At 40.5% G+C, this 25,411-nt stretch overlaps 1 protein-coding gene across 1 annotated transcript; it reads left to right on the top strand.

Annotated features, from left to right (window-relative positions):
- The first annotated feature begins 405 nt into the window (after positions 1–405).
- On the top strand, positions 406–24,647 carry LOC142374295 (uncharacterized). Its single transcript, XM_075457901.1, has 21 exons — positions 406–479; positions 2,150–2,243; positions 2,356–2,409; positions 2,535–2,615; positions 2,721–2,809; positions 2,889–2,925; positions 3,020–3,141; positions 3,959–6,595; positions 6,748–6,821; positions 7,613–7,706; positions 9,558–9,615; positions 13,447–13,550; positions 13,907–14,097; positions 14,184–14,271; positions 16,336–16,413; positions 16,574–16,614; positions 17,051–17,134; positions 20,245–20,302; positions 21,093–21,166; positions 21,701–21,761; positions 24,334–24,647. The coding sequence occupies exons 2-21, from the start codon at positions 2,161–2,163 to the stop codon at positions 24,426–24,428; spliced, it is 4,203 nt and encodes a 1,400-aa protein (XP_075314016.1). The 5' UTR covers positions 406–479; positions 2,150–2,160; the 3' UTR covers positions 24,429–24,647.
- The last annotated feature ends 764 nt before the right edge of the window (positions 24,648–25,411 follow it).

Genomic DNA, 25,411 nt, shown 5'->3' with positions numbered 1-25,411 from the left:
TATAAAATATTTAGCAAATCTCCATGAATGCATCAGGTCTTTGGTTTAGGTGTGGTTTCTGTAATTGTTATTGAAGCTGCTGTTGTCGCTGTATACGTTTTGTGGGTAAATGTCGCCAAAGTTCCCACGATGTTGTCTGTATCTCTGCTGTAAAGACAGACTATACTCTGTCTTTTTTAGTCTTAGTTCAGAAACAGTTACTCCAAATGTCACTGTGTTCTTATACATATTCATATATATACACAATTTTCATATACATATTCCATCTCACGTTTGACCCCAAAATATGTAACCCTCTTCAATAAAAGAGGCTGCTTGTGCTTGATGCTGCTCTGTGTGTGGCTCACGGTGTGAGCCAGCAGGGGACGCTGTGACGCTAGGTGTAAAACGCGGGTAAACTAAAGCAGAAGAAGACAAGTTGCGGGAAAACCGAAGTGGATGAGGCTTATTTTATTATCTCCGAACTGGAAGAAAGCAAGGTAAATCTACCAATATGGATTGTTTTACAGTTGTCAATGAACACGATCGGCTCCTGCTTGTCAGACATGAGTTTGGTGACTTGTCTTCATGGACTGTCTCGGTGTCAGAGATGTTAAAAGAGGAGAGAACTGGTTGTGTAACTCAACCTCCGTCAACAAATCATAGCGGTTAGCCAGACTGCATGTTTTGCTCTGATATGAACATTAAAAAGTTACTTTGTAGTATGTTCAAGGAGGACACTGTGTGTTTCGAATAAAGTTAACGTTAATATGTTACTTCTTATTCATATCATACTGTTTTGCTTTTTGTAATATTAAAATATACGAGCTAGCGATACTTATACACAAAACCACTGAAAAAGCTTTGAGGCTAATGTACACTAATAAAGATTATTAAAAACTCAAAAACATTTTTTTTTTTTACTGAGCATTGGTGGAATGTAACTAAATAAATATATTTAGGCATTGTCTTTAAGTGTAATTTTGAGGCATCTTGTTGTTTTTCCAACACTGTCAGGTGGGAATAATGTATTTTTTTTAACTTCCCAATTTTTGTTGACTTGCTACAATTAACAGTTACAGTTCAAATTTAGCTTTTTATTTTTTAAACACACAAATTAAAAAATAGGTTTCCCATTTAATTAAACTATCCAACCGTTTAAGCAAGTCGAGCTAAAGTTTTTGAATCAATCTGTTGATGATCATGCTAATTCACGCATCTGCTTTACAAGTAATTTATAGTTTGTCATGCAAAAGCATTTCGTTACACCCTGGTAGGAAATTTTTAGGTTGGTAGTAAAGTAACATCCATTTGGAAACCGGTGTTACTGACTTGACTAGTCAGTGGTTTTAGTTATGTTGTTGATCACTCAGTGATCTCTGTTCTTTCTTACACACCATGTGTGTTTTCCTGATTTAACATCACGCTTTTACTTTTCCTTGTAATGTTGTAGTATTAGTACTGTCTGCTTAAGCAAAGGTTCTGAATGTTTCGCACATGGAGGGTATCGGAGCCTGTCAAAGAGCTTTTAATATCTACTGGAGAAGAATGACAGATATGTTTACAATGACCAAAGTACACACAGGTGTCATAACTTTAGTGCAGCAGACAAGGTTAGACTGTGGTTTACCATTCAGTCAACAATGGGACTCTTCACAGTCATGGTGTGGGATAGTCTGTAAATTAGATAACAAATAAGCTAATTAGACCATAAGCTATTATCAGTATGCAGTAGATTTCTGTTTTGACTGCAAGTAGACCCATTGTCTGCCAGACGCCAGTTGCATGAGCGTGCAGAGTCTCATAGAAAGCTTGATTAAAATTTCTCAATTTATAGAAGTAATTTGATAGAAGATTCCACAGGAAGTGGTATGTAAAAAGTGCATCACAGTTTAGAGCAGTGAATTACTGTTTTTAATTCAGTTAATTGCAGTTTTTAAAGATAAGACCTTAAGTAATATTATTATGGATGTCAAATAGTTGATTAATCTTTTCTATGTTTGCACACAGTATGCATCTTCTGTTACTTAATACAGCTGTACTGGTTGAATAACATTAAATGCAAGCGTTACTTCTGAATTGCTCACAACATAGTTTATGTTGGCAGTTTGTTTCGCAAACAGTGTTTCTTTACAGCCTCTTTTTTACACTCTTAACTTGTCGTCGGCAGCCTTTAAAACCATGAATACCAAGAAAACCCCAAAGGCCACAGATGTCAAAAAGGGAATTGCAGTCCTGTGGGAGACTCTGCAGTGTCCCATATGGTGAGTGCCATTCAGAGAAGGAAAGTTTGTTTGAAAATGGAAAATCTGCTCCACTTGTCATGTATTTTTGTGAAAAGATTAACATTTACTGTATTTCTCCTTCTGCCTTTAGCTTGGATTTAATGACTGCGCCTGTGTCCACCAAGTGTGACCACCAGTTTTGCAAGTAAGAAACTGATGTATCGTCATCCTGAGATGATTTATAATATGTTGTTCAAAAAGAAACCTCAGAATCTATTGATTTGTTGTTGTTGTTTTTTATCATTAATTATGTGTTTTCTTTTCCCCCAGGTTTTGTATGATGAAACTTTTGGACAGTTCTAAGCAAAACAGGGCTAACTGTCCCGTATGTAAAGCCAAGATAATCAAAAGGTTAGACGGAGTCAGTAAGCCGTCATTGTAACGTTGAGGAGAGTCACTGAAAGCACTTTTTTTTTTAAATCAAAACCTGCCTTTGATTCGTGTCTGTACGTACAGGAGTCTGCAGGAGAGTCCCGGGTTTCAGCGACTTGTCGCAGGATTGCAGGACATGATACGAGCATATGAGCACGACACTGGCACAAACTGTGAGATTAGAGACTCATTAAAACTTCCTTCTGGAATTTGCTTTAATTACAATACCTGACAACGGTTTTGCATTTTCAGACTTCACTGGAATGTCTCTGACAACAAGGTCCACAAGGTAAGAGTTAATAAAATTCAGATTTGATAGGAAAGCTCATTTATTGAGCCAATCTGTTCAGTTACAGTGATACTGTGTATTTTTCTCTGCCCAGTGTCACAGATGGCGAAACTACTGAACTTCCTCATATTGTATCACCTGGAGATACACCTGGCACTGACATGGACAATGCAGGCCACGATGATCTTCCACAGTCTCACTCCTCAACGGTAGCAGGTAAAAACTTCAGTCGCTTACCCTATTACTACAAATCAACTGGTGAATTAACTTGTATTTTTATTATTTTAGAATAAATGGGGAGTTTTGGTGTTGTTACACATCTTGGAAAAGCGTATAGCCTTCTTCTATGAAGGTCAACTTTGGGCAGCTGGGAAGTACAGTCTGACATCGATACAGAATCTATGGAAATGTAGCTGTAGTAGTATTACTTTAGGATTTAGGACATGATCTACGTTGTGATCAAGTACAGTCGTGAAGAAGAAAAGCGCCGGTATTTTTCTCATGAACAAGTTACACATTAGGTTTCTCATGCTGCACAGCTTTTGTGTAAAACTCTTTTGTTTTAGTTCTCTCCTATTTATGCCTGAAGTTGCATGAAAAAAATAAAAAATAAATGCCAGCGTGCAAGACAGCAGCTCATTCTCCAATTGAGGGATGCCAAATTAACCACTTGGCCATTATTAAGCACATACATTTCATAAGCTGTGTTGACCTTTTCTGCAGCTGCTAGTCACACATTATATATAGTTTTTCTTCTGCAGATGTGCTCTAACAGTGGGAGGAGTTTGGGGGGGGGGGGGTGTCTGTCTGTTTGTCTCAAGTGCCCAGGAGGCAGGATGTTGAAGAGTTGAAGATTTTGAAGAGTGAAGGAGTAAGCTCCTTGATCACTGATAAGAGTATAGCATGTGTCTGAATGTATCCAAACTTTTGTGGAAAATATGGAGTATGAAGCAGCAACTCAAACCAGTAAATGCTCCAAAAAAAACAAAACTGACTAAGCTAACTATTTCTCATTTCCTCATTCCATTTATAGCCCAGAATGGTTTTGCAAGACTCATGGGACTAGAAGACTCTGTTCCTTTAACAACAGAAAACGAAGGCCTGGATAGCGGCCTTGGTGACGCCCCGCCAACTTCTGACAAGAAATTGTCCAGCCCTGCCGATAATTTGGAACCCGAAACGACAGACGTTGACGAAAGGGCCACAGCAACCCACAAAGCTAAAAGCAAAAAGAGATCTGCTAAGTTGGAGAAAGCCTCCCCGTGTTCAGTGTTGGATCAAGATGAGACTGAAGACCAACCTCTAAGAAAGTCCTCAAGGAAAAAGAAGAAAAAGGATTTGGAGCCTGATGAGATTCTCCAGCAGAAAAAGAAGAAAAGTTTAGAGAAAGTTGCTGAGTGGCTCTGGAATGTTCCGATTGAAGTAGATCCAGAGTTGGAGAACCCACGTCAGAATGCTGATGACTCCGACGGTTGTTCATCCACATCGACACTAGATGTGCAGCCCCAAAAATCTGGAGTGAATCCTACGAAAGTCGATCGTGCTAAAGCCCTTGAAGAGCAGGTATTTGGCGCCGTGTACAAACGAAAAGGGAACAAGGCCGCCTCTCCTCCACTTAAGGTTCTTGTTGAACCACCAACCGCTACAGAAATGCAGACGCATGAAGGTGTTTCTAAAAGGAGGAAGAGAAATGATCTCAGTGTTGTTGAAAAGCAAGAAATGTTAAAAGAAATAAATGACACCAGCAGTGACATTTTCAAAGAAGCAGAACAGATGGAGGTCGGGCAGGAGCATGATGCGGGTGCAGATGTGGATGATTTGAACCGCCTGTCAGAAGGTGACAAATATAAAGACGAACGTGAGGTTCCCCAACAACCAGAAACGAGGACAAAGAAAAGGACTCGTACCACTCTACGACGGGTTGACATTGATTTGCAAGAGCACGTTCCGGTGGACTCGGAGGGTGCCGAGCAGAAGAAAACTGACAGAAGGAAAGGTAAAAACATGAGGTCGGAAAGAAAACCTACCAGAGTGCTAAAACCTCTTGTCCTGGTTGGAGTTCACAATGGGGACACCAGTCCAAAGGCTACAGAAAGATCAGAAGAAGTTCAAGTACAAATAGAGAGTTACCCGAGCAGTGGGGACCAAGAATCTGCCCCCATAAGGAGCAGGAGGAGGAGCAGAAGACTTCAGCTCTTTGTTGAGGAAGTCCAGGAGGCCCACAAGAAAGCACACCCGAAAGCGAGGGCACCCAGAAAAGACAGCACTGTTGCAAAACAATCTGAAGATGCTAAAGGTGAAACACTGGACGACACAGCACCGCGTAAAAGTGGAAACGCGACAAATGCAGCTAAAAGAAATGGGTGCATTTATGACCGAGATATAGAAGGTATTGAAAGCATGGAGACCAATGAGAAAACGTCTTATCTGAGAGCAGCTGAAGCAGAAGCGCCACCTGCCAATACTGTGTCCGAAGCTGATGCCGCTTGTTCTGCCTCTGTGGTCCCTAACTCGACAAGTCAATCTGATGCCTCTGTGGTAGAGCCAACACTTGGGAGTGAAAAGTCCACAAATAATAGCCCCCTCAAAATTCAGCAGGAAACATCAGTTAGTGAGAACATATGTGGTGCAACAGAAAACGAGGAAGACAAGAATGAAAGTGAACTGGACACAGAGCAGCTTCTCAAGAGCTTCAAGGCCACGAAAAGGAAGTCATTCCATCTCGGTGAACAAAATTTGAAGAAAAGTGGACATTCAAACAAAGAAAATGTGGCTGCTGCTAAAGTAGAGAACAGTCATGATTGTTCAGGTATTGAGTCTGCACATAAGCAGATGTTTGGTACGATTCCTGAGGATTCAAAAAGTTCTGAAAAGTCACCTTGCAGTGATTTGATTCCACCTTCCAATTCACCCATCCACACAAGAAAAAATTTCTTTGAGAAACCAGATCAAGTCGTGGTAGAAGTCTCTATCCCTGAAAGCAGCTGTTCAGGTCAGGAAAGCACTGATGGAAACTGTCCTCTCAGGAATAGTCTTTGCAGTGGCCTCAGTCCTAATAAAGTGTCCAAACCCAACAGGGAGAGTTCTCCTTTTTCTGTTGTCCCTCAAGTGGTAGATTCTGGGCTCCGTTTCACAGCTACTGAACACGAGGAACTAAATGAAGCCTCCAAGTGTTCTCAGGTCACAGAGAGTCAACTTGATTGTACCGCGAGGGATGCAGGCAAAGAAACGGAGATAAAAGACGGTATTTCAGTTGGCCATACTGAACCCATCTTAATTGCAGAGTCTTCTTTAACACCTGAAGGCCTGGTTGACCCAGCTGTCCAAAGTGCACGTGAAGCAAAGACGAACAACAACAGCGGCAGCGGAGAGGTCAGCGGCCATTCCTCCATCAACTGCAACCCGGGGACAAAGAGAAGGGTTCAGAGGCTGGACTCTTCATCGGAGTCCGACAGCAACGAATCCAAAGAGGAATTGCCAAGTTTGACGCAAATCTTTGGAACATCTGCTCGTCCCACAGCTGGAAATCAGGAGCAGAGAGACTGCAGTAAAGTAAAAAGATGTGAGGATGCAGGTGTTACAGCTGATGCAGCAGAAGCTGCGTGCCCCAGCCTGGACTCTGTTGACTCCAGCCAAGCATCTGTGGACTTGTTTGGCACACCAGATGAATGTAAGTTGACTCTCACTCAGTTATTTCTTGGTCAAGGACTCGGCTTGTAATACCGAGCACCTGAACAGTCTGCTCTTGCTCCATTGTTTCCTCCTGCAATAAAAACCTAGAACCTGCAGAGACTAAGCATCTTAATCGTTTCCTCGCGACAGGTGATGTCCAAGCAAATGACACCGCTGTTTCCATAGAGTCATCACAATTCTCCAGCGAAGTCCTTGTGACACAGGTAAGCACAATTATATATCCACTCACTTTCTTTGGTGCCACATGTTGCACGATTGCATCCTCTGTTTGAAAAAAAAAAAAAAAAAAAAAAAGACATTTGATTTGGTGCACAAACGGCTTTTCATCTCGGTCAAAATGAGATTTTCCATTTATTCAAACATCTGAATCCTTTTGCTTATTCAGCATTGCCTGCTCTCATCATGTTTCCACTGATGCACTGTCACAGCCCTCCCCATAGAGGGCAGCCACCACATTTTTCTAAAGTAAACTGTCAGCCCCTGAGATGACAGACTACCTCGCTCAGTGAGAAAATTCCTCCTCAGCAGCTTTCTAAATTGCATTTCATTTACGTTAAAGGAAGTGCTGCCCAGAAGATGATTTTTGTTTTGTGCCTCATCCATCTTCCAGCGCTCTCACTTTTTATCCGTCGACTTTATTTGACCGGGGAGTTCAAGTCTCATGCCCTGCGGTTTAGAAAGGGTCCAGGATTACATACACAGCTGAGAATACAGAGCTCCAGTTTTTATCTCTGTGTGCTTAATCAATGCATTTGCTCTTGTGAGCCCAAACCATGAATTAATGAAAACGTCAGTCTAGCTAAGCAAAGCCCTCAATAATAAACAAACAAACTGTATGTCCAAACAGCCTCAGTTGTAAATGTTGCAATCAAATCTCTTGATTTTGTGCTGGAAATGTTGCATTACAGCTCTCATTCGTAACTTTTCCCCTCCTGCACAGTAAAAGAATGTAATCATGAGCCGCTACACTTTGCATTGTTTCCTCCTCTTCAAGCAAAAGATAGAGATGCAGAAGGAGCTGGTGAGGCTGGAGAAGCTGATGGCTCTGGTGTCAGAGGTGCTTCAGGAGAAAGAGGGCAAAACCACAGGTAGGCACATAACACCCGTGTGCTGTTTTTAGAGCTGCAAATGTCGGTACATTTGACCATGAACGATGATTATTTGTTGAAATTTCTTACGCAAAAATGTCAAATGTTCTGCTGTCCATGATGCACATTTGCTGATTGTCTGTGATATTTCGCAAAATATCTTTGCATTAAAGGGATAGTTCACCTCTTTTGACATGAAGCTGTATGACATCCCATATTAGCAATATCATTTATGAACATTGACTTACCCCCCGCTGCGTCCTGTGAGCCGAGTTCCAGCCGAGTTTTGGCATTGACGAAGGTAGTCCGGCTAGTTGGCTGGGGCTTAAAAATAAAGCGTTTTGCTTCTCAAAACAATATGCGTTCAAAAGAGTAATACATTTGCATCACAAAATCGTCCCTCCAGAAAAAGTCAGACCTCACATCGCTTGGGGCTATTTTTGCGCTACTTCATATCAATGCGGGCTGTGTAAACTGTGCAGACCGAAGAGCAGACCCAGCAGTCCCCCGCTTCCGAGCAGTAAACACCGTAACAGGTGCAGCTATCGCTAGGTGGCTGGACGCATTGATATCAAGGTAGAGAGAAAATAGCGCCAAGCGATGTGAGGTCTGACTTTTTGTGATGCAAATGTATTACTCTTTTGAACGCATATTGTTTTGAGAAGCAAAGCGCTTTATTTTTGTGGCCCCAGCCAACTAGCTGGACTACCTTCGTCAACGCCAAAACGAGGCTGGAACTCGGCTCACAGGACGCGGCGGGGGGTAAGTCAATGTTCATAAATGATATTGCTTATATGGGATGTCATACAGCTTCATGTCAAAAGAGGTGAATTATCCCAAGCTAAAACCAATATCCAGGGCTCTAGTTTTCATTATTTTCTGTCATTTCACAGACCAAACAAATATGTAAAAAAAAATACTGATTAGGGCAGTGATGTTTCGGATGATTCAAGATTTGCCTTGTTTTAATTCAATATGAAGTAAGGAGCAAAATTAATTTTTAAGCAATTTCTGTTTCTCTTCTTTTCTGAAGAATGTAACGATAAGTTGGTATTTCCTAAAAGCCAGTTCACGGTTTCTGTGTCTGCTTGTGTGCGAGACCTGTGTTGCATATATTTCATCATCTGCAGCAGTCCCTGAGGATCCATTGGATTCCTCTGTGGGTTCCTCAGTGTGCAGCCCCAAAAATTTGTAATAACAATGCGCCCAGATCAATTATTTATTTATTTTAATCCAAATAAAAAGAACATACCACACAATGTAAAGACAGAGCAGAGGAACAGTGTAGATTCTTGTTTTGAGTAACTTTGCAGGAGATTATCAGCTATCAAACCCATTTACAATGATTCTTTGACAGGCTGGACTGGAGATGGATTACATGTGCACGAATGGAAAGCTTCCAAATAGGTTCACGCACAGTGGAATGTTACGACCATGAATTTTTTTGTTGTTGTTGTTTTCAACATGTTGATGTTCTAGAGATGTTCAGCAGGGTAGTATGAGACAGGCAAATATCCAAAGACTCTGCTCTGACCCGCTTGTGGAGATTAGTCACCCACCGCATCCTCCTTTCTCTAAGGGCTGTAACAAAAAAGAGGTTTCCACACCATATTTTTTCCATTAGAAAATGCTCCCCCAAACACATTCCCTCATATTTTATGTCATGCTCCAGCAGAAAGTCCCCTGCTGTGATGTGTATGTGTGGAAAAGCATTGCGGAAGAAGTCCAGACTAAGTAGTCCTCACATCTAATATACGGCTCAGGTGTTCATATGTGGAAGCAGCTCTAGAGTCATGGACTTACTTTGTGTGACTATTTAAACTTGACTTGATTGTGAAAATGTATCCCCAGGGCCAGATGCTGGTAGACCCCCTCTTTGTGACCAGGACCCAAGCAAAGGTTCTGGGAGGTGAGTAAAGTGTGGCAGAGTGAACCACGCTCCCTTTCACTCCCCTTTTTTTTTTTTTTTTTGCTTAATGTAAGAACTGTATTTTGTGAAAACATTTTAATTAAGTAGGTGACAAATAAAAGGAGGAACTTGGCTAAACATTGAAAAAACATTAAAAAAACACTTTGGGCACGCTGTACTTTTTAGCAAAAAAACAGTAAAAATAAAAAGTGTGATTGCTTAACCTTAAACGCTGATTTAGCTTCAGTGCAATATGGGAACGTTACAAGCTGTCAACATTAAACTGCTGCTTTCAGAAAGTGATTAGAAGAGCTGATAATATCACAACAAAATGACTCTTGTGAATTGGAAACTGGTTCTACCAACTTAGTGTTTTCATTCCTGCAGGTAACACATCGTTAACACTGCAGTGCTCTTTATTCATCTCTGATGCAGTGGTTACTAAAAATTTACGTTGGTAAATGTCAGTCGTCTTTCCGCATATTTGCGCGTTTAAGGCTTAAAAAGTTATACTGAACTTTATTGTGCAGCATCACTAATGACAGATTATTAGTCATTGTAAAATATAAAATAAAAAGCGTTGAGGAATGAAAAGCTGGAAGTTTAGCAGAGACGGGGGTACGTGGTTGAGATCGCCATGAATGCTTTTAGGTTTTGTATTTAAACCTGGCAACTGAGCGGATGAGTTCACAGACAGCTTTGGCATTGGTACAGGGAAGGATTTACACACCAGAATAACACAGGTGAGCTCTCTCGATAGATGAAATATGACGTAAACTCGCAGCTAATAGATAAAAGTTCATGGTACAGATCCTGTCAACTACAATAACATACCCACGATTACACCACCTGTTATTAGCAGGCACTGCAATACTCTGCCTTTGCTTTTACCACTACGATTAATGTCTTTCGGACTATACGACATATATACTCTATAGTCAGATTTTTGCACCTGCAGCCACAGCAGTCCTCCCCCTCTTTCTGCGTCTTGCATCTGCGCAACATCCACTCGGTGTCCTCTTCAACTCGCCTGGGATTTGGGATCTTATTCCAGGCATCAGTTGGCATTTTTCAAAGACAAATGACATGCTCCTGTTTGAAAACGGCTCCTGTTGCCATGATAACTCATCGTAAGAGATGTTGAAAAGTGTCTGAAATATGAGGAGAACTCAAGCAGCGCAGCTTCTAAACCAGTGTAGATGAATATATTTTTTAGCAGAAATAAAGATCAGTGAGAAAACTTCTCAAAATTTGAAATATATACAATATGACTGGAGATGCTACAGCACAATAACTGGAGCAAGTGGCATGTAATTGGTCTCTTTCAGCCTATAAGTGAAGCAGTAAGTCGGCCTGTATCCGTATGCCAGTTGCCAGGCTTCTTCTAAGAGGGTGATGTATCTCAAAAGGACAGGATGATAATCTCACTAATGAGCCTAGAATCTGTTTATGCTGTGTGAATAAAGAAGTCATTACTGACAGCATCTTATATGTCATTTAGAGCACTTAGATGGAAACTTGTGTTGCCTCAGTAATTTATCTCTCCCGCCTGACTGCTCCCCTCCAACCTCTCGACTAGTAGGGTTCTAAATACTGGCCTCCAGCAAGAGCGATAGAAAAGATGCTGGAGAGAGGCTTCATTATACAAGTTCTAAATTGAAAAGCATATGCTCGAGGATTGCAGTGAGAGAATTAGAAAGAATAGTTTGAAGAAGAGTTGCTGTCACTTTTGTGCTGGTGACGTGTATGCGAGCGTGCTGCCAGTTTGCAGTATTACGGAAGAGTTTCACTCAAACTTTTTTTTTCATGTTTGTCGCACAATTGGTTCCTTGTTGGCTGATTAGGTCTGATTCAAAAGTCAAAACATTGAGAAAAGTGCAAAATATCATTCAATACTAAGATTGGTTGATAAGGTTGAAATTTGTCCAATTCAAGCAGCGTCCAAACAATTTGCAACCAAATTTTATTGTATAAAATTTAATTTGACGTTTTGTTAGCTGAAGAGACTATGAACATATCACCCTCTCATTACTTTCTGCATTATGTTAAAGTGCACAGACACTCAAATGATTAAAACCCGTAACTGGGCTTAAACATCGCCGCCAGTAATGTTGATGTTGTGTAAAAGATTACCACTCTTGAAAATGACTAGTATCTGTACGTTTTTCTCCATATTAAAATGTTCAATTTCCACTTAAAATTTCCTAAAAGAACATTTCTACATCAACCTATTTTGAAAAATACAGAGGATACAGTAACGTTCAAATGCTTTGAGCCACCCTTCATTTCTTTATTTATTGCCAGTGAAACAGAAATTGGGTGCAGGGATTTATAGAAATGTGCAAACATGAGTAGATATGCAGCATACGAGAAAATAAACAGAGTTTTTACAATTCTAACATGCTTTGATGTCAATATTTGGTACAACCACAGTTATTCTTCTACACTGCGTGAACCCTCTTCGGCAAGCTCTCTTGATTTATTTAAATAGTCCTCAGGAATAGTTCTCCAGGCTTCTAGTTCTTCAAAGCTCCTCTCTGGATGTTGGCTGCCTTTTGTTCCGTTCTCTGTCAAGATGATCCCACACTGCTTCAATAATGTTGAGGTCTGGGCTCTGGGGAAGATTAGTCATTTCATAAGACCTGCGGCAAGGAATTCTCAGTCCATTTCTTGAGTAATTAGGCATACCTCGGCCTTTTCTCCCTGTTTCACTTCCTTAAGAATGGTTTCTTGACAGCCACCCTTCCATAGAGACCATTTCTGAAGAGGCTTCAATGAACAGTAGATGGATCCATGAAGGGCCAGATTTATCTCTCAGGTCCTGTGTGCTCTTTGCTGGATTTTTTTATTTTTTTCATATATATCTCAAAGACATCCTTTTCAGATACTGTTCATCTGAAGTAGATTGGTTTTTTTTTTTAGGTCTGACAGTTCTTCTTTTGGCCTCCACTTGTCCAGTTTCCTCAAATTCTTTAAGGACACACTGCACACCATACTGAGATATGCCAAGTTTTCAGCTAACAGCACTTTGGGAATCACCTCATTCGTGCAAAAATACTATTTCATGTCTGTCAAACTGTGTTGTCAGTGGTATTTTTTTTTTATAGATGCAGCTAAAAAAATGAGGACAAGTTGTGTGTTTGTGACACTCTGCTAATAACAAAGTGCAAAACGATACAATTTCCAATTGGTTCTTTACTAAGTTGTCTCCTATGCGTAGACACAACTCTGAGTCATCTTTTGAGCTTAGTGCTTTTTTTGTGCTTGAATGAGTCATGGATTAGAATTAAGTGGCTTAGCAAACAAAAGAAAAACAGAATTCCTCTGAAAATGGTTATGTACAAAGACTGAACTGAAAATGAGCTAATGTCCAAAGAAAACCTGGAGAACGGTTGCACAAGAACACTTAAGATTATAAGAAAGTCTCACTGCTTGGAAGCAAAACACAAAGAAGTGAGGGGCGGCTCAAGACTTCTGCACAGTACTGTATGACTGTGCATATATTTTTCAGTATTGGATAAAGTTTTGGATGAAAAGGTTATGTCACTGTTCAATGCATGATTCAAGTTTCTGCAGCACCCATTTGAAAGCTGCACATTGGATCAGGGCTAGTTTCTCAAACTAACTGGGGATTTTACAAGCCCTGCTTGCTGACACCTTTTAAATCATTTTGTATTTTACCAAAAATAATCTTACAACTGTAAGCGAGGGAACACAGCCACACCAGTTCTTGAGCAGAAGGGTTAAAGATTATGTGAAAAATGCTTTCTTTTAAAATTGCTTTGGTCGTTTCAAAGTTCATAGACTTTTTTTTGTTTTTGTTCTTTTTAGGGAGGATTTTCCAGATGCAAGACAGGATCCAAGCGCTGGCCCATCTGATGACAAACTTGGGACTGAGCCCAGTGTATTAAGGCTTGGTGGCATTTCAGAAAAGGGTAAGGCTATTGGAGGTAGTGTGGGAAAGAGTGTGACATGAAGTTAAGTGTGTAAAAAAGTTTTTGTGTGAGATTAAACGCACTCCCATTCAGGTGCAGGTGAGTGGAAAGAAGCATTTCCTCTCGAAGTGTACATAGATGGGTTCTGTATTAAAACTGCCATTAGAGGAAGTAGCTCTTTGTTGCTTTTAAGAATGTTTTAATCTACCTACACAGTTTAATTGGCTTTTTGCTGCATTGAGGCCTGACTACCAACATGTACTTGTCTTTGAAGAGAATTAGGTGTGGTCACATTGCACTCTGAGTGTCAGTTGATATTTCTTTGTATCTTTTTTTTTTTTAATTTGTTTCTCCAGTTGAACAACCCTCCATGCAAACGGGACTGCTTGCCTCTAAGATACTCAGTTCAGCTTCAGCAGCCAAAACACTAAGCAACTGTCCTCCACCATCTGATGGGCAAGAAGACAAAGAAAACAGCAGTCCTCCAAAAGACAGATGCAAAGCTAAGCTTGTGCTTGTGTCGTCTGGATTAGGCCCCAGTGAACAGGTGCATGTTCACACATGCAGTCAGTCCAGATGTTCATTGATCAGTCAGTTAGAGGGTGTGAACTGATCAAAAGTTATTGCCAACAGATTATGGTGAAAAAGTTTGCCAAGAGAGTCGGTGCCCGTGTGATTTCCCAGGTGACACCCGAAGCAACTCATATCGTCATGCGCACAGGTAAATATGCTCGCGTGCAAATAGCTCATTTAGTTCAAATAGTGTTTGGTTTGAGTGCTGAGTTGATCTGGAGGACTTTAATCAGTGGTTCGAAATTTACTTAATACACAGAAGAGCAATGAAAGTTTCCCTTTTATTGTCTAGTTCCTGCTTTTGAATATATTTTCTTGACTAAGAACATTTGCATTTTGAGAAGTACATTTTCTTTCTACATTCTTTTTTTTATGTTTCTTAAAGCACTCCTCACAGATGAGCTCTTTCTTTCCCATTCACCCACACATGCTCGTCTCTGTTCATCCGCTTGTTGCTAATTATCCTCTCTGGTAGATTATTTTAAATTTCGAAGCTTACTGTCTCCAAAGCACCACATTAACTAAGAAAACGTCTTCAATGGCAGCTGTTTCCTGGGCAACCAAAAAAAGAAAAAAGAAAAAGGGAGCGCTGGGGCTGTTGATCTTTATGGTTAAAGGCTGGTAAGGAACAGGGAGCCCTCAATTATAACCATAATAGGTTCAAATGTATTTTACTATCAAATGATAAACAAGGGTTCAATGAGTTTGATTTGATCATATTTTTGGGGTCTGAAACTGAGGGGTTCCTGTTAGCTGCTTTCCATGTTTGTTTGTTTTTACCCACACTGCGTATATAAAAAGGTTGTGGGTCTGGAATAAAGTTCTTCGGACTAAAAGTGTAAGTAGAATAAATGATAACATGGTTAAAAAGTCATTTCTGGGAAGAGTGGGCAGTGGTTATGGTCATATATTGGGCTTTATTTTTCACATTAAAGCTCCCATGATTGTCTTAAAGGGCAGGCGAGGCTTCTCATCCAAACTTGATGACTGTTTCTGCGCTCTAGTGTACACCAATCAGCCTTTACATTATAACCACCTGCCTATTATTGAATTGGTTTCCCTTTTGCTGCCAGAAGAGCCCTGACCCTTTGAGGCATGAACTATATATATATATACACACAGATCTCTAACAGTGACTCAGTGCACCTTCTCACTACAAAACAGTAACAAACGTGCCTCCTTGAATAAAAGAGTCCATTTTGATAGCACAATAAACACATAACTTGAGTTAACAGATTAACAGATTGCATGCAAATACAAAAAGAGATGATTTGCCCTAGTGGAAACATAAGTACAAACAAATTTCCCACTCTGTGTATTGTTATACTCACCCCTTCTGCAGTCTGTGTCCAAAGCAGCGGACTTTGAAAGGAGGGTAGAATGATGGCTGCCCAACCCAACGAGGCGTAGGGTATCTGAAGTGGCTTGTGCCTCTTGTTGTTTCCCCAGTTTACGACAGCATGCCTTTGCTTGCTTTTGTGAGACGAGCTCCCCTGTTGTCAAACCCCTTTGTCCACTGAAGGAGGAGCCCCTGTCCCATTTCTTCCTTGTCTTTGGAAGAAATGGGACCTCAGAACACAATCTCAGCTCGCTCCGGCGACTCAAAGGGTAAAAAGAGCTTTACCATTACGGCCCATCAAATACATTAGTGGCAAACTTTCCAAAGTTTTACCAGCTTTTGCCATGTTTTTATGTCCTCATAAAAAGTAAATGCGAGTGGGATTGTGAAGCCGGAACTATGGGCGCCGCTTCCCTCTGTTGCTCCATGGGCCTGTTCTGATGCTCACATGCAGATATGGCTGACGCGTCCGCCATGGGCACGTGTCAGCATGGACACCCTGACTGATCTGCAACTAAGCAGCTCCATACACCAGACTACACTGCACTTTCTACTGGAACCAGCATTTATGATTGCTCTAATATTTGCTACAGTAGCTTTTGCGATGGAACAGAAAACATGAGCTAGCATTCGCTCCTCTTGTACTTGTCTTAGGTCATTAGGGTTAGACATTTTTGTAGCTACTTCATAAAATACATTCTGAAATAATTCAAATATTTTTAGTAACCGTTAAATTACTGTAGAATTTACAAAAAGAACCACCAGTCAAACTAGTTTTGCGAAAGCAAAATGTTTTGAGAGCACGTGTGCTCTCGTACATCTTTTCACACGTCGCTGTTTACTCATTTTTTTTTTTTTTTCTCTCTCTGCCAGATGAGCACCTGGTATGTGAGCGCACGCTCAAATACTTCCTCGGCATTGCAGGCAGGAAGTGGGTGGTGAGCTTCCGGTGTAAGTACAATCTAATTTTATTGTCAAACTCCATCACCACTGGTGAGATGTGGAGGGGTAGACGGGAATCAACTCATAACATAACTCAGCAGTCACCGGAGAGACGTTTGTACTCCTGACAACAAGCGCATATGTTTTTGTTCTTATGTCCTCTTTGCAGGGATTTCTGAGTGCTTCAAACAAAAGAAACTCCTAGATGAGGTATGCTCGTCTGTGTGCTCTTTAAATTTGTGCGCAGGAGATTTCCAATTACATCTCTGAACATCTTGATGTCAAATTAGGACTACATGATGAATCTCTGTACGGGGTTTGCTGTGAAACCCTATAAATTATTTGCCATCCATTTGCTTTGGCTATCCCTACAACTTATTTTTTGATATGCCAGCTTAATCCTTTTATCAGGCTTTGTGTGGTATTGTCATTATTTAATACTATTTTCATGCATCATATAGTCTGTGTAGAAGTGCTCTTCATACAATTATAAAATGGCCATGTCAGCTTGAAGAATGTTCAGTGCACTCTTATAAGCCTAGCTGACCATTGGGAAGAGTACAAATATCTATTTATGGTCTCTTCATTTGCATTCAGCCCTTGTTTCAGACTGAATTATGCAAGTTACTTTGTTTGTTTTGTCAAGAGTCCGTTTGAAGTGAGAGGTGATGTGGTGAATGGACCGAACCACCAGGGCCCCTCCAGAGCTCGTTCAACTGAAGACAGTAACGTGAGTAATTGAGTAATGCTGCACTTGATGTTTGCATATTCACTCCAAAATCCAGTTTGGGAAGAAAATCGCCATTTAGTTTTAGAGAAAATCACGTCTTTAAAGTAACTCTTTCACTCATGTTCTGAACCATCCTGAGAAACAGTTCAAACTGCATATTGAATTTGAGACCATCTCAGCTTTTTGTACCTGCTTTGATGTATGTTTTCAGAATGGTCTGTAAATCCTACAGACATTCGTATCCATTATTTCTTGACTCACTACCACCTGCACTAGATACAACCAGGTTTGATAACTGTTATTGCTCATGTCTAAGTGTAAAAAGTACCAATCATGTGGTTGAACTTATAATATTGTGTTTTTTATCAATTTAAGACTTGTTGTGAGAAAAGCATGAAGAGTAAATATTTTGGGTTTGCGTTGCTGTGCCATTTACAAAGTGTGACTGAAGAGATGCCTGAGGCTTTTCGCTGAGTGGTGGCAGGAATGTCGTGTGTATGGACCAGGTCAGAGAAACATGCACTGGGTTGAGACCATTAGAACTACAGTGACCACAGTGTGATCAAGCATCTGTCCTTTAGGCTGATCGGTTTAGAAACATAAATTTAAAAGGATTTGGTACACTTTTCTGGACCTTTGTTATATTGGGAGGGTCGAGCTGGGACACAACGATAGTCAATAAGTGTTGTGCTCTTTTGCGCAAGACAAACATGTTCCAGCTACCTGCTTCACAAAGAGCAATGCTGCAAAACTTCACACAGCACTGCAAAATGGCAAGCCCACCATGCAGTCCAGTGGGCTGTAAAGTGAATAATGAATGACTCTGGGCACAGAGATTTAAATGTCACGGGAACGAGAATGCACTTTGATTACATGAGTTTCATTATGCAGAAAACAGATCATGTCCAGCTACAGTGTAGCTGGTTTCTTCACACATGGCATACAGCTGTGTTTTGCAGCTACTGTCCTCCAAAGCTTCTCATTTATTTATATCAAAGAAGAGTGAACTTAAGCATTGCTTGCAAAGAAAAATAATGATTTTTAACACTGATGTGTTGATTTTTGTATGTACAATGGGGAACATCAGCTGGGGTAGTTTTTAATGAGTGTGACACTACGGAGTTCATGGGCAGCAGTATTGTATAAGATTGTGTCTTTATGGTTTATACTTAAGAGAATGTTATAGCGCAAAGACCAAACTGATGGAAACTAACAGAACTGAAGGGGAAAAAAAGCACCATGGACATTGCTGTGGATTAAGCATGCAACAGCCCAGTTACGCTGGTGATTTATTTTGTTTTTGTTCACTTATTTAATTTTTTCCAGAGTCGGATATCGAAATAGTCGGATAACTAAATCTATCTACTCTAGGTCTTGCTAATATTGGATGAAAGGGGGTGACAAGTTAAAATGAAGGATGTCATTTTAAGTCTTGTCATTTTGCTGTGTAGGGAGATGTCATACCCATCATTTCCCTAAAATCTCCCCCTCACTGTGTTCATCTCGGAGCACTAGACTTAAGAGCACTCCTATTAAGGAGTCATTTTGAAAATTGTAGCATTGCTGTCAGTCTAAAACAGAGTTGTATGTAGTGATGAGACGCCTCTCGTTCGTCATATCAAGATATCAAAGCTGCTTCCTCTTCATTTCTTAGACTCTTTGGGCCTCTAAATCCTTTATCAGGATTACTGACACTATTATCCACTTCATTTCATTCTATCAGCAAACCCTCTCTAATACTGTAGATTATAGATTTGAACAGGCAGACAGCCTCTCAGCCGGAACTCAACACTTAAAACTTGTCTACAAAAGTCATCAGGACTACAAATCTGAATGGTTTCGCTTTGTTTTAAAAAAAGAAAAAAATAATAAATTAACCGATGCTATCACCGAGTTATTGCCATAACTGCAGAAGCTTTGACCACAAAGAGCAGTCTGATTCTGTGGCAGGAGAGACGAATAAGTAAATCAAATGTCCCAATTGCAAGCAGCTCTTGAACTTGTTTCATCCTATTGCACCAGCCTCTTTGCTCACACCCTGTTGTGAAAAGCTAATTGTAATTTTCCTCTTGGTGTAAGGCCAGCGGGGCCAGCTCTGTTGCCACTGAGGGGGAAAATTAGAAATGGCTAGATGTCACATTGGCTGTGTCACTGCCTTTTGAAGAACGTCTGCTAATTGAATTAGCTAGAAGTTTCGGGCTTATTAAAGCGGATTGAACGAAGCGCTGGCACACTGACGGAGCCAGACTGATCGTACAGTTCATATTCGCGTTCCGTCACCTGCTCAGGTTTGACAGATTAACTGATAAAATGAAAAAGGGTGGGGGTGTCTGTTGACAGCATGTTGAAGCTCAGGAAATGAAATAAACTTTAATGTGGGTATGACTGCGTGTGGGCAGTGCACGTTATCACAGTCTGATACCTCCTGAAGGACATTAGCTGTTGTCTAAATTAAAAATCTGTTACGGAAACACTTTTTCGTCTCACTAAGCACCTCTGGCTAATGAGCATTACGGATGGACAGGGAAGTGTGGGGAGTTACTTCTTTCCACATTTATCTTTCAAACACTTCCATCCAGCCGCAGACTCACTGTATATTAGACTTTGATGAACTTTTCCCTTTTGTGGTCTGTTCAAGGAAACAAGCCTCCATTCCCATTTCAAGCGAGCTTATTGACTCGGAGAGCAATAAAACAACACGTCCCCGATGTCGGGCACGTCGTTTTTCTCTGCGTGCTTTAAGCGTGATATTACCTCGGTGAAGGTGGCTGTTTGATTCATGCCTAAATTTACAGTATTACCCTGAGAGCAAAAAGTGAACAAGGTCCGCAGGCTTTATTTTAAACTGTAAGCGAGGAGTATCTGCTGTAAATTGCAAGATGTGCTCACAGAATGGTTCACTGTTGTAACTCTTTACACCGGTTCAGAACCACGCTCTGTAATGGTGATCTCAGTAATGGCTGCTCTCACACACTGCTTTATAATGTTGTCTGAAGGTTCGATTAACTGAATAAATGTTCTTGGACTGTAGAAGTGTTTGGTACACTTTTTGCAGCCTTCTCAAGGTAAATTATTTAGTTCTTACCCCAAATTCTTGTTTTTGTCTTCAGCTGCTCATGAAAGACTACAAGATCTGCTTCCAAGGACCTTTTACAGACATGACCACAGGTAAACTTTAAAACGGCAACGTGTTGTTAATTGAGACCAAAAAAGTTTTCTATGTATTTGATAGAAAGTAGACGAGTGAATCTTTAACCATGTGTTTTCTCCCTTGATGTAGTTCAGGCTTCTGAGGTTCCCAACACTAAAGCACCACAGCAAATTTCAACCTTTAGATTTAGTTTCTAATTACTGGGAGACAAAAAAGAAGATTCAATGTAGTTTCGTTGCTTTCAAGCTTTTGAACACTGTTCAGTTTTCTTTGCCCACAGTCACTTTTCTCTGGTTAATGTCTTTATCCTCCAGGACTCTTGCATCAATGTTGCTTTGGAATAAAAATATGACAATTAGAACGGGGACAGCTGAAGTAAGTCAAATTTGATTTGACTGACGCAAAGAATTGAAAACTGTGCTGTTTTTAATCCCTGTCAATCCCAGGCACGGTGAGCAATGAGAAATAATTTCAGCGTGTGGGTGGATTGAATACAGACTAAGAAGTTGTGCACGGTGTTTTCACTGTGTTGTCACATTGCGCAGCAGTTGCCATGGATTCAGCCAGATAAAGTGAATATGAGCTTTCATTTGTGGAAAAGATCATGTTACCGTATCCCAACCAGCCCAGTTTTAAGCTTCAGTCCCAAGGAGTTAAACTCTTGAGTATAAGGTTAAAAATAGGAGCCCTCTAAAAAGAATACATTTTTGATCGACACTTAAAACAGGGCTGAATGGACATAGATCATGGGTAAGGATCTCAGGGGTTTTGAAGTACAGCCAAAAATGTTTCTGTTGGTTTTCTTAGATGAAATGGAGTGGATGGTGGAACTCTGCGGAGCAACTGTAGTAAAAGATCCACTTCTCCTTGACAGCAAACGGGTAAGAATATCACCCAGATCTTACTTAAAAAGATGAGGCCCTGCGGTCGAACCTTTTTATGGTAATACTTTCAAAAGTCAAGAAGTTGAGTTTATTTTCAAATCTAATCATTCTAAATAGGAGATCAGCTATCGGCTAGGGCTTTTCTAATTCTCTTGTCTGATTATTTTTATTTATTTTATTCCAATTTCGCTTGTTCCACTTCACTTGTGATTACCCCGATTTTCTGATGAAAACTTGGCAAATTGTCACCTGACGGGTGTTAGATATCAGTAACGTCTATGTCTGACTCTTGAAGCTTCATTTAATCCTGTGATTTGTCCACTGAATTTTTAATTTATTTTTAAGAACAATGCATTAAAGCGATGACATTCTGCAACTGTGACGTTGGTTATGGATAAGAAAGGTAAAGAAATATAATAGCGGTGACAGCAGATAGACTGCCAAGCTGTAAGACTATACACTGTATGGTTTACATGTTGTACATTTTGTATTGCTAAATGGAATTCTTTATTTGATCTTATTGTCGTACAGAAGTCCTGTCAGCTCGTCGTTGTACAACCTAGATCGGAGTCGTCATCTTCCACATACAGCAGTGAGTCTTGTCTGAAAGCAAAATTCAATTTTCACCTTCTATTTTTATCCATGGTCACAAAATAACTCCCTTTGCACTGATTTACTTGATCTCTCCTTCTGGCCTTCACACACACACACACACACACACACACACACACACACACACACACACACACACACACACACACACACACACACTGTCACATATTCCAAACATACAGAGTTCATAAAGATGGAGATCAGACTGACAGCAGCAGCAGGGGTTACATAATTCATACACAGGTTCACTCACAGGTTAGAGCTCACCCAGATGCAGACCATCCCGACTGTGAGATAGTAACGGTGCCAAAGACAAAATATCAATAGATGTTAATATTCCATTAGACTAGAGTTAAAGCTTGACATGGTTTACCAAAGACACCAAAGTTCTGCTATAAATTGTCTGATAATATATAGTTATTTATAGTTAATGGTTGGAGAGAAAAGAAAATCCTTTTAATGAGTTCATTCTGTTTCTTTATATTAATGCAGCTGTAGAGTGGTTTGTTAACCCTAAAACTATGTGACTGTGACTAGATTTGAAGTACATTGACTTTTGTTTTACACATTTTCAAGGCCTGAAACTGCCCTCGAGCACCCGAAGGCTGAGAAACTGCATTTCTCAACTTTGGTTTTCAGCCCTGCACTTTACTGTTTTTGCCTGGAGGTCACTTTTTGATTGCATCTTTGTTACTTCTTCAACATGAAAAAAAATGTACTTGTGTGGTATATATTTGCAGGGCTTACACGAAGATTTGTTTTTATGACAGTGGTATAACGTATAACGGAGAGCATGCAAACTCCACACAGAAAGGCCCCAGCCGGGAATCCAACCTGGAACCCTCTTGCTGTGAGGCGACGGTGCTCACCACCACATCACTCTGCTCCAGGACAACATAAATGTCTCACAAAAATCTTTGATGTTTAAAGATGGTACCAAGAAATGACCATACTCACCCCCAAGTTCATCTTTACACTATCAGAGGCTGTCCTAGTTTAATCCTCTTTGAAAAGGGCTGTTAATGGCCAATATTTGTGTTACACTCAGTTAGTTTATGTGTACAAAGTAAGCAAATGAAACATCAATTTACTATATTTGTTGACTAGCCAATGTCAATGTCAAGGACAGCCTTAATATCTGAGGACATTGTAGAGAATATTCTCTACATCCATAGCCACTGGGGTTGTTGTACATGTCTGTGCACCTGTCGGTCCATTAGCGCATGGACTCAAATATTTCCCCTGCGAGGACCAGGTGGAGAGTGGTCGAACAGTAGTATGGCAGACGCTGCCAACTAAAATGAGGCAGGTTTCCAAGAAGAGCGAGGAGAATGACCTGCCAGGAAGGCATGTATGGAAGAAGTCGGGGAGCAAAGAGATGGCCAAGAAAAAAATGTCAGATTGTAGCGGAGGGAATGTCAAAACAAGTTGGCCACTGATGGGAGCAGCTGCCACTGTGCAAGAAGAGCTGACAGGTTGAAATAAAGAGGAAGCAAGTGGCTCAGAGTCCCCCCCCCCCCCCCCCTCCTCTTGGCATCCTAATTTGCACTACTGCATATTTAATGTTGCTTTTCCTCTTCCACGTCCTCTAGCACTATTCCAGGTAATTGAGCAGCCCCTCCTACCCCCCTTATCCTCTAATTGAAATCCTCGAATATGATTTAGATGTGTAAATATCCAACAAACATTGGCAGTAAGGGGAAGTTGTGTCTCTTTCCAAAAATAGTTGTGGCCTGAAAAGACCGCAAAAAGCAATGCAGTTATGGGGTGAATGGCCACATGAGATGTTGTCATCACATCCACCATCCGTCCCGTCTCCCAGCCCACAACATATTGATCATGTTGTTTTGAAAAACAACTTCTGCATCGTTTTCCTTCATCTTACACCATTTGACAATTTATTTGGTTGTTAAATTATTTAAGCAGCAGCGACACAGCGCTCCCTCCACATAGAAAGACTAGTTTTAGTCCACATCTGTGTTTTGAAGATAAAAACACATTATGAATATTTGTTTGAATATATATTATATTCTAGTGTCTTTATATGTTGCGTGTGAGCATCTGGACTTTTCAGTTTCAATTTAAGGTCTCTCTGTCCTTCCAATATACATCTCTGTGCAACCGCTGGTTTGCTCACGAGGTTAAACCTTGGAAAAACCAATGCTTAGACCTTGGATATTATCGTTATTTGCAATTTACTATCGGTTATTGTTCCCTGTGTTAGACTTTCTTTGAATCAAATCAGTTGAAGTTTTGGGGGCAAAAATCCCAATTAATTTGATACATCAAGAAAGATGGTCAAAATGGAGATTTTTTTGGTTTGTGGGCAGCAAGGTAACACCTCAGCCGCAGGCATGTCCCATCTATCATGGTGTTGGATTAAAACAAAGGAACATTGCATACACAAAAAGCAGCAACGCAATTTTAAACCCTCAAAGACTGTCTGTTGCAAAAGTGATCTGGTGCAAACTCGCCCTCATATTCATGTTTTGTTTGTCCATATGTGCAGTTCTGTCATCTTTAGAAGTACTTTACTGTCATCTTCTCGGCAGGTCTCTCCAGAAGAGCTACAGTTGTGACCCGTGGTTGGCTGTTGGATACAGTTGCAACCTACACCCTGCAAAACTACAACAGTTACACAACATAAGAAACCATGTACAAAGGTCATTCCTGCCTTCTTTTCTGGCCCATGTTATGATTCCCTTTTTAACATCCAAGTCTTTAACTAAACTGTCATCTATCTATTCTGTGCGATATATGTGCATGATATAATGTATATAAAGTTTAAGCAACGGCTGATGCCTAAGTTGAGTTTTCTTTTTGTTGTATTTTCTGGCTGTTACAGTACACACACAAATGCAAACCACAATGACTGCCTTCTGTACATATATAAATATATAAAACAGTTATTTCTCATCCCTGCTCGCCAGTGTTCCTTCTGATGTTCTACTAGCGGTTTCCCTGATGTCACTAATAAGTTTCCTAAACACAGGTCTGCATGTTGCGACTTGTTCTGCTCGGGGTTTTCTTCAATTATTGATCAGGGCTTGCAGAGGAATAAAATGGGACATATGGCACATCCCTGTAAGTCTTTTCCGAGGGCACAAAAATAACGATGTGTGCACAACATACATGCTTTCACGAAAGTAGGCCACTAAAATATTGCTGTCATGCAGCCTCTGCACTTATTTATGCACAGTGGTTCCTAAGCAAATGGTCTGCAACACGGGTCAAATCTAAAACGTTTGCTCTGTAGTACACAGATCATCTGTGTAGTACACAAATGATTGGATAGTTTTGTTTGTAAATAAATAGAAATGGCTAATCAATTCATTAAAAAAAAACTGTATTTTAAATTAAATTAAATCAGCTATTAGAATATGATATTTGTCCTACAAACATTCTGCAGATCAACTAGCTGATCAATATTCATTCTTGGATGCTGATTTCATGCTTGCAGTACACGTGTGATGCTTTGTAAAGAGGCAATACAGCAGTCCAATAAGACCTCGTCTGTGTTGGGTTAGACGCTCGAGGCTGTGAAATTTAAATTCCTACTTCCAAACTTTTGACTTTCACACATCACACTCTGGGGGTCTGCAGAGTCACGGCGGCAAAAGAAAGCAGTTT

This window comes from Odontesthes bonariensis, chromosome 23 (assembly GCF_027942865.1).
Source record: "Odontesthes bonariensis isolate fOdoBon6 chromosome 23, fOdoBon6.hap1, whole genome shotgun sequence".
Taxonomy (NCBI): domain Eukaryota; kingdom Metazoa; phylum Chordata; class Actinopteri; order Atheriniformes; family Atherinopsidae; genus Odontesthes; species Odontesthes bonariensis.
Note: the sequence above shows the minus strand (reverse complement) of the source record. Positions and strands in the feature narration are given on the sequence as shown.